Consider the following 15,015-nt stretch of genomic DNA (forward strand, 5'->3'; position numbering starts at 1 on the left):
GATTCAAGAGTAACACAGCTGGAAAATCCCCTAACTTCTCTCGGACATGTTAAAGGGTCATTTTGATGGTCCCCACTTAAATTTGTTTTTCTGAAATTGCTCTCATGGGCTGAGAGCATTGTTCTTAGCCAGTGTGCTTAAGCAATGCATTGTTGAAAAACGTTCAATTTCTTTATGCTTTTTCAATGGCTTTCCTTGTCCAAGGGAATTTCTACCATTTTTGAGATAGTCATAATAATAATGTATACTTGTTTTCACTTTCAAAGAGTTCTTTTTCATGTATTTGCTTGGCGGAAAACGCTCTAAACCACTGCCCAGAGAGTGTGGCCAGGATATTAATGCAAACCAACCTTTCGTTAATCCTAATATTTCCCACTTTGGACGAGATCCGCATCAATAAATTCAGGTAGAAAGAAAAGAATATAGCTTTCCAAACTTGAAGAACATATAAACATGCGTGTAATATACACTTACCCCGCAAGATTTTACTTTATAAAGTTTCATGAATATTCATCATCACATCATGTCAAAACCGAGCCAATTGTGTGCTTCCTTCTCTGGCCTGGGATTATAAGTGATCCACTAATCATCTTAACTTTGTCTTTTGACATTGATGATTAAGAAGTTAATCTACGACATTTGCTAGCTGAAAAGTTCTTCTAAGGTATTTCATCCAGAATCATTCTCATAATGTCGTTATTCATTTTATTTTCATTGTATAAAAGAAGAAGAACATGTTAATTGCACACTTGATGGAGGCAGGGTCCGTGTTGTGTGAAGTTATGCAGGATCGATATTGACCTCAAATATCTAAATCACACACTTTATACAAATAATAGAAAAAAAAGTACATTTTTTTTGCTTCAATGTGAGGATCGATGAGCTTTTGGACCCTAAGTATCAATTAATTAGGTCGATGACTAAGACATTGCTCAAGTAACAACAGATGCCAAGGTGGATGATGAGCACTGGCCAATTGGGGCCTTAATCAACGAAACCAGCCAAATTAAGCTCCTTACCCCCAAATTATTCGTGGACCCTTCATATCATTTCTCCAACTGAATTATCCACTGCACGTTATTCACTTCCCACGTGCCATTTGCACAATGATTCATATATATAAAATGTATTAAGATAACATTTGTTAATATAGACGAATAAAAATTAAATTGATAGTAAAAAATTTGAAAGCATATAGTGACAAATAATGTATTGTTATACTAACATTTATATATTGATAATATATAATAATATTGTAAATAATTTGTTGATATAATATATTATCTTATTAGTACATATTCATTGTGTTTATACCAACAATTCAATATACTAACGGAAGCTAATTTAACATAAAATTATTATTAAATGACGTTTTTATATCAAGAGAAGAGATATAAAAATTTATGTTTTTCTAAAGAGATAGAAAAAAAATAATGTGATGTAAAAAGAAAAATATATATGAGAAAATAAATTTCTAAATATGTTGGTTACGCACTGTCGCATTATATAACTTTCGAGTTTCCTTTCATACATTTGGGGATTCATGTCAAGCTATGTACATAATATAGAGTACTTTATTTTGGTCTTTTTTCTTTGTCAACAAAATATATACTACTAAAAGTAGTACTGTTTAAAGAGATCATGGCCATATGGGGACACTGGATGATGGGCTTTCCAACGAAGAAAGTGGGCCAATGTATACGTTGACAGGGTCAAAATTTCATGGGCTAGATCACATCATGTTGGGAATCCAATAGACGATCAAGAAGAAAAAAACAACCACAATGGTAGTTGACTATTTATAGACACACACACACACACAATGATATACACGTTTTAAAAGTGCAAAATGAATTGGAACAAAATTGATTTAAACTAATTTAAGACTTATATTGAAAGATATCTTCCCTTTCATAATCCATATATGGATATAAGTGTTGGAGATAGTTAGAATTAACAAAATTATGATGAATTGGAAAGTTAATTACACTTAATTAGATCTAGCTAATAGTTAGTTGGATTTTCCCTTGTACATAATTTTATTGTAGGACAACATTTTCACTCATTCAAGAAATTGCATCTCCATTGATTCTCTCGTTTTCCTTTCTCTTTTCTCTCTCTAGTTGTATCATGTTTCTGAACATGATATTATTAAAGTTCTCATGATATTCATCATAAGAAGAATTTTGCTTTGGAAGAACCATCCTCATTTCTTTTTATCAAATTTTTATTCTCAACAAATATGCTGCTTTCTATTATATCTTCTACTTATATATTCTTTCAATGTTATTATGGACCACCGTGTTGTTGGATCAATCATATTATTAATTCGCACCTTCATTTGAACACTAGACGATCCTATTTTGCATGTGAAAGAGTTAATTAGTCGAAGATTCAATTATGGTATGGATATCCTTACAAGGTGCAATAGTAATTTGATTATGTAAGCTCTCTATACTTGATGACTTTGGTTTTACGTTGCAAAATATTATTTAAAAAGTCTTTTAAGTCTTATAAATTGACCAATAATAATAATAATAATACTTTCATAATATATGTTTAATTTATGTAAAAGCATAAATCTATTGATTTATATACAAGTTTGGGCCTATTAAATTATTTGAAAGTAAAATTTTATGACTTATTTAAAAAATCTTGTCGTAAAACAGTCTTTTAAATATATTTGCATGATAGCTAAATTTTTAATAAAGAACAGGTAAGGTCTTGAAAAATAGCTAATTAAATAAATCATAGATTGAAAACTTGAATTTTCATATTAAATTCAACCTTATAAAGCTTAACTCAAATGAATTTATTTATACTGCTAAATAAAAACGATAAACACGCAGAATTGGGTGAATCAGGACATAGTGACATCGATCCACATCCACAGCATAAGCATTGGAGTGGTGTTTGGTGTGTTTCGCATGAAATATGTACACAATAAATGGCACGCAACAAACACCCTCTCTCACTTTGCACCCAATTCACCCTTTAAGAATATATCTTAAACACTTTCTAAACAAACAAGTCACTCACACCTACTCTCGAATACCTTTTCAACTTAAATAGCCATTTGGCTAAACCATCCTTCTCCATGACCATGTCCATATCAAAACTTATAATAAACCATTATATATAATCAACAAACAAAACGGTCAAAACTAAAACCTGCCCCACCATAATAATATTAATTTCAGCCTCTCAATTAACAATAATAATATTAACATTACATTCACTTTTTTTTTGGCTTTTTTTTAAATATTGCAAAATTAAAAATAAATTCTTAATTTATTGATTTTGTTGAAATTATGTATTTCTCTATCTAGAGTGTGTCAATGATTTTGTTAAAATAGCTAACAAAAATATTAAATTTTTTTAAAATAAATTTTACAAAAAAACACAAAATAATCAGATGGTGACATATGTTAGCATCAACATAATTTTGTAATATAATTAACAAAATTAAATGTTATTTTTGTAATACACAATACGAAACTTTCAGGTGGTAATAATATTGAGTAAATTTCATCATAAAAATTATACAACTTATAAAGATTTAACAAATGACATAATTTTAGCTTATTATGCAAATTTACCTTCATTAATTTTAAATGTAATAATAATTTGTATGTAAATTTAAATCAGATTAAATTTATTTAATTAAGATGTAATTTGAAATTTGTATGTAAATAAAAATAAATAAATTAGATATCAATTATGATTACATTAAAATTAAAAAAATAAATTACTAACATAATAAAAAAATATTTTTTATATTTATATATAAATTATTATTAATTTTTTATTAAAAAATTTAAATTAATAACACAATTAGACCATAGAATTTTATTGCACCCTTTTTTAAAAAATTAAAAGTTATTTTATATAGCACAAAAAATATTCATTACATGTATTCTTTAAATAAAAAATCAATAGAATCGCATTCAGTTAATTTTAAGAATTTGAAAAAATCAACAAAATTCTTTTATATATATGGCATGCAACAGCAAGCAACACATATCAAGTTCCGTCCTTTGAATTACTCAACTCAATTACCTCAAAAACTTGAAACAATATTCATACGACGTTCTAAGAACAACAACACACATACATACTATTTTTTCTTACCCTTCACTTTCCTCAAAACACCTAGCCGTCGCCATGGCCTTGCATGTCCATAACTCCTACTTTTTCTACACCGTCATCGTCATGGCCATCTTCTCCGCAACGCCGTCGATGTCTCAGCCGCAAACGGCCAACTCCTGCAACGGAATATTCCTGTCGTACGCCTACACCGGCGGCGCGAAGCTGCCGCCGAACGTGTCGGAGCTGGCGCAGCAACCGTACCGGTTCGAGTCGACGCTGACGGTGCTGAATAACGGGCTACAAGAACTGAAGTCATGGAGAGTGTTCGTAGGGTTTCAGCATAACGAGTGGTTGGTATCTGCGTCGAATGCGGTGCTCGCCGACGGCACGAATTTACCCAGTGCGGTTGGGAACGGCACCATTTTGAGTGGGTCGACGGTGACGAATTTGAAGACGGCGGCGGAGACGGCTGGCGACATGGGGCTGATGGAGGTTTTGGTGGAAATGGTTGGGACCTTGTTCGGGGTGGCGCCACCCTCTGTGCCTTTGCCTTCCACTTTAAACTTGGTCAATGATGGTTTTGTTTGTGGTCAACCCACTCGTCAAGGTATCTTTTTTGCTTCATTCCTATGAGGTAGACCTTCTCATATGTGATTCTTTTGTTTTATGGCTAGTCAATATTAATTACTATTTTTTTAATATATGTTTACATACAATAAAAAAAAAGCTATGTATAGTAAACTTTTAAGTAAAAATATCATAATATTACATAATTTAATACAGTATAAAACTATTTGATGTTATATCTTTAATAAAATATATTATTTATTGACTTTTTATTATATATCTTTTACTTTTGCTAAAAAAACCTAATTAATTTATAACATGTAGTGTTTGGTTGTTTACCTGTAATATGTTGGTGTGAAACTTCATGTGTAAGAATAAAGCTTTTGTGGCTTTAAGAAAATCAGCAACAACATTTTTACTGGATTATATCCTTTTCCACGGTTATTATTATTATTGGGTAAAGTTAGATGCTACTAATCGGGAGTCTTATAAGTAAATTTTACATAGATTTTAACTCTTAATGATGAGTATGAAAAGAGAAAGCATATCGAAAGACGCATTTGGCACTTTTTTATATAGAATAACAGTGTGGTGCCTGTAATTCTTATTTCAGCGTTTATTATATAAAGAAATAATTGGTGTATAATGAAAGATATTAAAATTAAAAGGATAAGAAGGTTATAAACGACTAACGACAACATATAACTTTTTCGTAATCTTAGATTTTCAATATTCGAAAGTCACATTAGTTTTCAATTAATTTAAATTATTTAAATAAAATAGCTGATAATCTTAACCGCATATAAGCAAATGCGTTAATTCTTATAACATGTTTGGTTTTGAAAGTTATTTTACAAGGTTGATCAAGTAGTTATTTGCCTTATTAGCGACATAGTTTTTCTTAAAATGTTGTGTGTAATGTGGTAACGAATACTCGAGTGAGGGAAAAAAATGTCATTTTGGATTTGGACTAAGTGGTGTTCTGAAATGCATACTATTTCATGGCTGATCTTCAGGGAACAATGAGACTCATGTATGTTGCACAAGTGATCCCAATTTCAAAACAAACATAACCACAGAAGAACAGTTCCTACCCCGGCAAAAGGGTGATCTTAGCATCATCTATGATGTGACAAAAACTTACGATTCCAATTACTGGGCAGAGGTTACAATTGCAATCAACAACCCCCTGGGTCGTCTTGACAACTGGAGATTAAGCTGGGATTGGAAAAATGATGAGTTCATATACACAATGAAAGGAGCTTATCCATCTACTGTAGATTCTTCTGAATGTATCTTCGGTTCTCAAGGTGTTTTCTACAAGGATCTTGACTTTTCCAATGTGTTGAACTGTGAAAGAAGACCAAACATAGTTGATCTCCCTCCCACAAGGTTCAATGATTCAGACCTTGGCAAAATCCCATTTTGCTGCAGGAATGGTACAATTTTGCCACCCACAATGGATCCTAGCATGTCAGCATCAAGGTTCCAAATGCAAGTTTACAAAATGCCGCCAAACCTTAACCGTTCTCAGCTTGCACCACCACAAAACTGGGCAATAAAGGGTACCCTTAACCCTAATTACCAATGTGGCATCCCTATAAGAGTGAGTCCTAGTAAATCACCTGACCCAACAGGGTTACCATCAAACATATCAGCAATTTCTACTTGGCAGATTGTGTGCAACATAACAAACACAAAAAAAGCTACAAGCAAGTGTTGTGTCTCATTTTCAGCTTTTTACAATGAATCAGTTATTCCGTGCAAAACATGTGCATGTGGGTGCCCAAGTAACCCGGAGAGAACCTGTAGTGCTACTTCACCAGCTATGTGGCTTCCACCAGAGGCCCTTCTTGTTCCTTTTGAGAATAGAAGTGAAAAGGCTGTTTCTTGGGCTAAAATCAAGCATTTACCAGTGCCTAATCCTATGCCTTGTGGTGATAACTGTGGTGTGAGCATAAACTGGCATGTGTATACAGATTATCGTAAAGGTTGGACTGCAAGGATCACACTTTTTAACTGGGGTGACACTGATTTTGCTGATTGGTTTGCTGCAGTGCAATTGGACAAAGCTGCAATGGGTTTTGAGGAAATGTATTCATTCAATGGCAGCACCTTACAGAGCGTAAACAACACAATATTCATGCAAGGTAAGAAAGACTTGAATTTTCTTGTAGCTGAAACAAATGGATCTGACCCTAGAAGAGATCCTAGGGTGCCTGGGAAACAGCAATCAGTTATCACATTTACAAAGAAAAAAACTCCGAGAATCAATGTGGCTGGTGGTGATGGGTTTCCTAGTAAAGTGTTCTTCAATGGGGAGGAATGCTCCCTTCCTCTAGTGTTTCCAAGTAGTGGTTTGAGGATGGAGTTTTCCTTGGTTACTATGATGTTCCTAATATTGTTGCCAATCATATTCATGTGGCAATAGTGGCATTGTTTGATTTTGGATGTTTAATTGGCTGTTCTGAGAAAGGATTTATGTAGTTGCATCATCACAAGAAAAACAGAAACATCATGCTTGTATATCCAATTTGAATGTTGCGGTAATCCCTGCTCAACTTGTATGATTCTTTACTTTATTGGTACAGAAGACTGTAAGATTACCTCAGATAAAGATTACTTTTATGTTGCGGCAACTTTTTTTATTGACAGTTCTTTTTTTTTTTTTTCTGTACAGTTGAAATTTATGACTTCTCTTATTACAAGCTTTCTTCTTTGGAGATTGAATTAAAAATAAAAATTAAATAAACAGCCTATAATATAAGTTACGAATAATTTAGTTTTCCTTTAAGAAAGTATTGTTATTTAATTCAACAAATGAAAATAAATAGACTCTCAAGAAGCTATGTTTCTTTAAATAGGTCCATCCGTCTCAACTCAAATTAATATGGACCAAAGTGACTCTAGATACTAAAAGTGTCAAGCAAAAACATTAAGATTTTATTACTCTCTAAACCTTAAAATTTGACCTTTTCTTTAAGGTAGTCTTGCAATTTAGAAATCTATAATTGAATCCCTTGACCTTCTAAAACTTGCTAACAATAATGAAACTCTAAAGAGATGACGGCCTAGCACCGCAATCTAGAGACTACCATAGCCCACAGTTATAATTAGGCTACAAGCTCAGAGCAGGGTCAACCTTGAAACGTGAGTAGTTGTCTTAACCATTATTTAAACCATGATTTGTCATTTTGTAAAACTAGTTGATTCTACTAGACCCAACCTTGTTAGTATTTTAAAACTTTTATAGTTTTTCAAATATAAAGTATCAATTTTTTTTTTTAAAAAAGTAACAAAAATCTACACTCTCTAAGCCATAAAACCCCACCTGAGAACCTAATCAGTTTCATGGGCATGGAGTGTGCACCATAATGAATGGAGAAGAGGATCTACAAGTCTACAACAAAAACATAACTGAACTAGTAATATCCAAGTACAGAAGCAACCAGAAAATAATGGCCAGACTGAATGTTCTGAGCAACCAAATGGAATATTTACATACTTACAGCAGTCATTTACTCTATTTGAAAATCATAAACAGGAAAAAAAAAAATTCATAATTTCTTATTAAAGTTAAAATGCTCCTACAAGTCTGCAGGTGTATCAAAACCTTGCTTCTGCAGTTCTGCCCTAAGCCAATGTCTTCATTTGTGCCTTAACATTAGAAGCTTGTTAGAACCTTTGCAATCAAACGCAGCCAAAAAATTGCAAATATGCCTTTTTGCATACATGCAGTGAAGTTTGTTGTTATTCATCTTGATGGATTACTTAGATGATCTTGAGCATCCAGACTAAATCATAATAACACACTACTCCCTGAAGCCTGAATTTTTTACAACTAAATTCTATTTGTGGAAAAATTTAAATTGAGGCTCAAATTCAGACTAACTAATTGCAGAATGATTAAATTCATACAGAACGCCAACTATTTTGCATTGGCGACCGCAATTATAAAGAGAACTGACAGGATCTGATCTACACTGGAATGTTGTCTAGGGAATATCCATCAAAGTCAAACTCATTTCCAGCTGGTCCAATGCCTTCTTGCTGAGAAACATAGAAGAAATCAATTTGTTTACAAAGGAAAACTATATGAAAGCATACAAATATTCAAGGTATATAGAAAGAAAGGAATTAAGAACCAACCTGTTTCAGAAGTGCACTCATGAGATCCTCCTGAACATATTGCTCAGAGAAGAGGTTATTAATCTGGGAGCTTGGATCAGGAATTTTTTCAGTCTTAACCCTTACTGAGTTGTCAATAATAAGGTTATTGAGGGGTTGACCAAGACTTTGGATATTTCCTTGATGCATGCCTTCACCCATGGAGAACATAGCTTTTCCAATTGAAGTAGTATCTCTATTTTGTCCAGTCTGTTGCATAGAGGAAAAACCCTGATGGACTAAAACTGATGGCGTGACATTAATGTTACCTTGCAAAGGATTTGCATGCTGAGAAGTATCATATGTCATGCCGGGGTTTGTTAAGTCCCAGCCATGGGATTTTTGATGGTGGAGTTCATTAAAAATATCATAACTTGGAACTAATCCACCAGGTCCTTTAATATCTGAGGTACCTTCTTCACGAAACATGCCTTTTGTTGGGATATTGGTCATACCTGGAGTGCTTCTGAGAGGGAAACTATTGACAGACATGTCATTGGTTTGGTTCATTGGGAAACTCAACAATGAAGAGCTTTGTGGAACTGAATTATAAGCAGGAGTTATGTTGCTGGTACCAGCAATCCCATTTCCCAGTACACCATTAGAAATTCCATTTGGCGTTGTAGGCTGCACCAAAGATGATGGAAACCTGGTAACATGTGAACCAGCATTTTCACTTAGCATCTGACCTCTTGGATGAGACTGAACCATCTGCATCAACAAGGGGTTGTTTTGTGCAGCAGAACCGTTGACTCGCATATTCAAGTTGCCAAGGGATTGAGCAGATTGATGCAAATTGGCAAGCTGTTTTGGTTCCATGTTGGTCGGGATTCCATGAAGCAAGTTCATTGGTTTACTGCTGCTCAAATGTTGCAGTTGCCCTTCTCCAAATCTTAATCTTGGGTTCTCAAAACTGAAAAGGTTCTTTTGGTCAGATAGAGGCATGGGCATACCTGTTTTTGCAGTTGACCTGCCAAGTCCTGCGGCTTGAAGCTTGGCTAGACTTTGTGCTGGGAGCTGGCCAGCAACTGAAAGAGTTTGAAGATCAATTCCATTGATTGAAGTTGCCCCAAATGTTGCTTCTTGTGAGCTGATGAAGGAGTTGTTCAAGTTACTCTGCTGCTGGGAAACTCCACTCAGCCTTCGAAGATACAAACGGTATTTCTGTACCAAAACCCATAAGGAAAAAGGGTTAGCTCCTTCAACTAATAGCATCGATGACCACAACAAAGAAAGAAGGATAGATTACATCAGTTTCTGAATCCCTCTCCCAATGTACTACATACAAAAAGTGACATAATAATATCATACCTGGAGGTGGCTAGCAACATTTTCTCTAGTGAGCCCAGGAACATTCATCAATTCCAAAATCTTTTTCGGTACAGCCTCTGTATACGAATACCAAATTTAAAAACATAAGACAAGGCCTTTATACTTAAAATAAATGTCTAATGAATCAGGGAAGAAGATATCATAATAATTCTTCATGCATAAGTATTGTAAATGTTTTGTGGGGGTGGAGAAAACTAATTCCGAGATCAACCAATTTTGTACTGCTAAAGCCACTACAAGATCTCAATTATGTATTAATATTTGTGAACAATAAGGAAAGCCAAGATGGGCTCATCCCAAACCTTGCAATACAACACAAAGAGACAAGTAGTAAAAGTGCTGATTTTATTTTTCACGATTCTTGTATGACAATTCAACGTTAGACATACAGAATCTCGAGGTTTACGTATCAGAAGTACAGTGAGGCGTTGTTTGCTATGTCAGACAAAACAGCATGGAAAAGCAACAGAAACAAAGATGAAAACAACTTTTTGCAAGGACATGGTTAAGAGATACATACTATCAATTCCCAGTTGATTCACAGCAGCCATAAACTGTTGATGGAGTTCGACAGACCAAACAACCCGCGGCTTCTTCAGTGAGGAAGTATCATCCCTCTCCTCTCCTTCCTCTTCCTCATCCCTCCTCTTCCTTGAGCTTTTACCTTCATTTACCGAGGATGAGTAGTCTCCTTCATCAGATCCCTTTTGAGGTCGATCTCCTTCTTCAATGCTACCTGATTGCTCCAGATCTTTCCACCCATTCTTCTTCTTCCGAACGACATGCTGCCATATATTCCTCAAAGCCTCAATACGCACAGGTTTAATTAGGTAATCGCAAGCACCATGTCTCACACCTTTCATTACAACATTTTTTCCATCATCAGCTGACATCACTGTAGAAATCATTCACACAATTTGTCAGTACATATCAATGCAATGCCTCTCAATTGATACAAACTAATCAAAACAATGCTTACTAATAACTGGAAGGTCCATCTCCAACCCAATATGCTCCAAAAGCTTAAATCCATCCATATCCGGCATATGCACATCGCTTAAAACAATATCAAACCCATTTTTGTTTTCTCTCAGAAGTGACAATGCAACCTCTGCTCGCTTGCATTTCGTAACTGAAACATACCCAACAACCAAACAGAATCAAATGACAAATTCCACGAATCAATTAAAAAACTTAAAACGCCCACACACACACACACACACACAAATCTGACATATATTAATCATGCCCAAACTTCACTTTAGAACCGATTCCGAAGGTGTAAAAAAAGGAATTAACAAACAAATCTAGCATCACAAGGCGAAAGGAAATAACATCAATCACTTCATACCATGTTATTTAAAGACACCCAAAGCATAAAAAAGTGAACTTGAAAAGATAAATGGTTGCAAGAATCCGAAATTACAGTAATACTGCATCCTACAACATGTTTCAAGTAAAATCTCCATAACTAGACACAGTTGGTGATTGCCAACTAGTATCTATAACCACATAAACTTTGAAAACCAAGGTAAAGTTGCTTAAATCAGCAAAAACAAGAAGACTCAGAGAGAGAAAGTGATTAACCACCTTCATAGAGACAAGCCCGCAGCATCCTCTCAAGGATCATAAGGCACGTGGGGTCATCATCTACCACCAGAACCCTGAGACCCGCCGGAAACTTGTCGGAGACGGCGTCGCTGGCTTTCAGAGGAGAACTTGAACTGGGCGTTGACATGGATCCCTTGCTGTTGCTGAGATTCATGGTTCAGAAGATCCAAATAGTAGACAGAAAGCACAGACACAACACAGGTTTTTTCACATGGTTGAAACTGGCATCATGGAAGTGAAAAACTGAGTAGTTTATGGAGTTGAGTCGAAGAAACAGAGAAAAGGGTAATGGAATTTCTTTGTTATTTTTATTTTTTGCAACAGATAATATAGTATATGAATGATGAAAATGGTTGTGGGTCTGATCCTGCAGCACAAGTCCTCACTCACTGTTGCAAGCTGATGCTAAGTTTCTTATATATTTTATTATTTAAAATTAATAATTATAAAATGTTAGTGTGTAATTATTTTTGACATTTTGAATATTATATTGGAAGGTTGTGTCTCACTCCTGAAAGAGTGGATCCAGCTCATTGGTTGGATTGGATTAACTAACCCTCCACCTCGGATCTCAAATCCACTTCCAACATTGTCACAATGATTCTCAAGTAGTAAACTCTTGGTTAATGTTTTTTTTTTTTTTCCATCCCGTTACTAATTTAATTATTTATTTTTCTTTCCTCTATTTTTATCTCTATCTAATTCATAACAAAAATACAAATTTTTTTGTTATAAAAATATCATTTCTCCAAACTCTGTGTTTACCCCACCCCACCACACATTGCTGAGAACATTTTCACTCACTAGCTTGGGTTCACTTTTCTTGTTGAAGCTTTTTCCCTGTTTGAATGTATTGTATGCGCGATTTGTGTTGTGTATGTGCTCGTGATTATAGGGAGAACATAAATAGTATAAAATAATTAATATTAAATGGATTATTTTATTAATAATGAACAAAATCTTGGTAATTAATACCTTTAGTATCTTAAATAAAATATATTTAATATGTTTTATTGGATTTTTAAATAAGATTTAAATGATTTTTTTAATTTAACATAATAAATGTTTTATATTAAATAATTTTTGTTTTCTTAATTAATATAAGCATTTGAAACTTTTAAACTTTAAAAATTTAGACAATATGTGTAATCGGATAAGATTGTTTCACTGACTTTTGTGTCTTAATGTAATTAATGCTTTATTTTATTGGATATTTTCTATTTTTGTTTTCCTGATTAGAATAATATTTAAAACTTTCAATTTTTAAAAAATGAAAACAGTTAATTTAACAGATATAAATTTGTTTTAATGGTAATTTGCAAAGAGGTTCACCTTTTAGAAAATGAGGGATTATTTTAGAGAATAGAATGGGGAGTTATTGATGAAAAAAAGTTAATTAAATTTGTGGTTAAATGAATATACATGAATTGTAAGTTAATTTTTCAATCAAAATAGCTGTAATTCTTTATTTATTCTTTCGAGACTAATAGTTAAATTTATTTGAAAATATCTCATCTTGTCTTATGTTAATTGAATAGGTTAGTATATTAATTATAAAGGATAAATAAAATTATTTTATTGACTGAATAACTAATCATTAAAAATGTTAATTTTATTTAAGATAAAAAAAATTATAATGTATAGGTTGCAGTACAAAGAAAACATGTAGTTATGTCAGAATGAAAATACACACATTCTCAAAATTAAGAAGAGAAATTGTCATATAAAAGTGGATTATCTTTTAATTTAAATAATTTAAAACATATTAATAGTTTTTCATTGTTTTAAATATTAAAACCATTAAATTTGGTTGAATTTTTATTTTTATTTTTTATTATTTCATATTTGTATAAGACAACATATAAAGTAAATGTAAAATTTAAAATAGCATTTTATATCATTTTAAAAAAAATTGTAATAATAGATTAACATTTTGAATGCATTAAATATATATTTAAAATAACTTATAAATAACTAATAAAAATAATTGATTACTCTTGATCCAGAGTTAAACCAAAAATTGTGGTAAAACCTTTAAGATAGGACTCTATTAGTAACAAATATACTTGAATTAAAATAAATTAATCTTTATCTAATATAATTATACAATTATATTCTGTAATTTTTGACATACAATAATTTTATTTAAGTATAATAATTTTTACGTATGTAAAATTTTTTTTAATAATAAACTCATCCACCACTCATATCAACTTTTGTTGATTAAGTATTTTATTGTTTAACACTACTTGTACAATAATGTTTTATTTTTAATTACTAGCTAAAATAATTTTGTGAATTTTTTTCTTTATTTTTTAAGTAATTTTTACTTTATCCATTAATTTTCTTAGACTATAGTATTTTTACTAATAAAACATAAACTAATGTAAAAATAAATAATTTAACAACTAATTTTACCAAAATATTTTAATTCAATCGGCTACTTTAAAAGTTTTAAACTGAATTTTCAGTTTTCCGCTAATTTATTAACTCAACTTGGTCAAATACACTAACAAATATCAAAATATTATGTTAGGAATAAAATTAATTAAATATTAATTCTGATATAAGAACAAATAAGGAAATAAGATATGTAATAACAATTATAATTTGAACTACATTGAGGTTATATTAGATGAATGGCCAAAAATTTATTCTTCAGTTAATAAAATTAATTTTTATACAATAAGATTTGAATCATTAAATATAATTTTTAATTAATATATTTTTAAAAATTAATTTAAATCACGTATTTACATTAAAAATGCATTTTATCTATGAAAATGTAAGAATTAATTTTCAAAGGAAAAAAAACAAAAACCAACGGTACTAATGAACTGCAATGGTCGTTACAATGATCAGAAACACGGATGACAAGAAGAATGTTATTAAATTATAATAAATAAATAAATAAATATATAGATATACTTAACATTTTTATAATTTTATTAATGTAAAATTTATGTTACGAGACATTCATATATTATCAATATATTTATTTAATTTTAAATTTAATTATTTTAAAATATAAAATAAGTTTATGATATAAATTTTTTATTAATAATGAATTATTCAATTATTTTATATAAAAGAATAAAAAATATTATTTAGACTTTGTTTGAAAGCTTAAAAAAAGAGAAAAAATTTGATTTAAATAGTAAAGAAAGAGAGAAAGAAAAGTTAATAAAAAATTTAATTAAAGATATTAAAAACATAAGTTTAAAAGAATTTTCTCCCTTTCATTTAAGA

The 15,015-nt window shown here is 31.8% G+C and overlaps 2 protein-coding genes across 2 annotated transcripts; one reads left to right on the top strand and one right to left on the bottom strand.

The window, feature by feature from the left end:
- Nucleotides 1-4,164: 4,164 nt before the first annotated feature.
- Nucleotides 4,165-7,087, top strand: LOC113852249 (COBRA-like protein 7). The gene is made up of 2 exons (XM_027482486.1): nt 4,165-4,696; nt 5,673-7,087. Exons 1-2 carry the CDS (start codon nt 4,165-4,167, stop codon nt 7,085-7,087), a joined length of 1,947 nt encoding a protein of 648 aa, XP_027338287.1.
- A 961-nt stretch (nt 7,088-8,048) lies between these two features.
- LOC113873157 (two-component response regulator ARR2-like) lies at nt 8,049-12,154 on the bottom strand. Its single transcript, XM_027511163.1, has 6 exons — nt 11,746-12,154; nt 11,135-11,287; nt 10,676-11,050; nt 10,135-10,211; nt 8,806-9,987; nt 8,049-8,706 (listed from the first exon to the last, which is right to left on the bottom strand). Exons 1-6 carry the CDS (start codon nt 11,918-11,920, stop codon nt 8,635-8,637), a joined length of 2,034 nt encoding a protein of 677 aa, XP_027366964.1. The 5' UTR covers nt 11,921-12,154; the 3' UTR covers nt 8,049-8,634.
- Between the last annotated feature and the right edge of the window lie 2,861 nt (nt 12,155-15,015).

The sequence above is a fragment of the Abrus precatorius genome, unplaced genomic scaffold (assembly GCF_003935025.1).
Source record: "Abrus precatorius isolate BTA unplaced genomic scaffold, Abrus_2018 Scaffold10, whole genome shotgun sequence".
NCBI classification, from domain to species: domain Eukaryota; kingdom Viridiplantae; phylum Streptophyta; class Magnoliopsida; order Fabales; family Fabaceae; genus Abrus; species Abrus precatorius.

What these genes read in the sequence shown, in the direction of transcription:
- LOC113852249 (XM_027482486.1), top strand. Translation starts at nt 4,165, where the DNA reads ATGGCCTTGCATGTCCATAACTCCTACTTTTTCTACACCGTCATCGTC. An exon ending in TGGTCAACCCACTCGTCAAG is followed by an intron (nt 4,697 to 5,672) that starts GTATCTTTTTTG and finishes GCTGATCTTCAG; the next exon opens with GGAACAATGAGACTCATGTA.
- LOC113873157 (XM_027511163.1), bottom strand. Translation starts at nt 11,920, where the DNA reads ATGAATCTCAGCAACAGCAAGGGATCCATGTCAACGCCCAGTTCAAGT. An exon ending in GATGGACCTTCCAGTTATTA is followed by an intron (nt 11,051 to 11,134) that starts GTAAGCATTGTT and finishes TGATTTCTACAG; the next exon opens with TGATGTCAGCTGATGATGGA. An exon ending in TGAGTGCACTTCTGAAACAG is followed by an intron (nt 8,707 to 8,805) that starts GTTGGTTCTTAA and finishes TATGTTTCTCAG; the next exon opens with CAAGAAGGCATTGGACCAGC.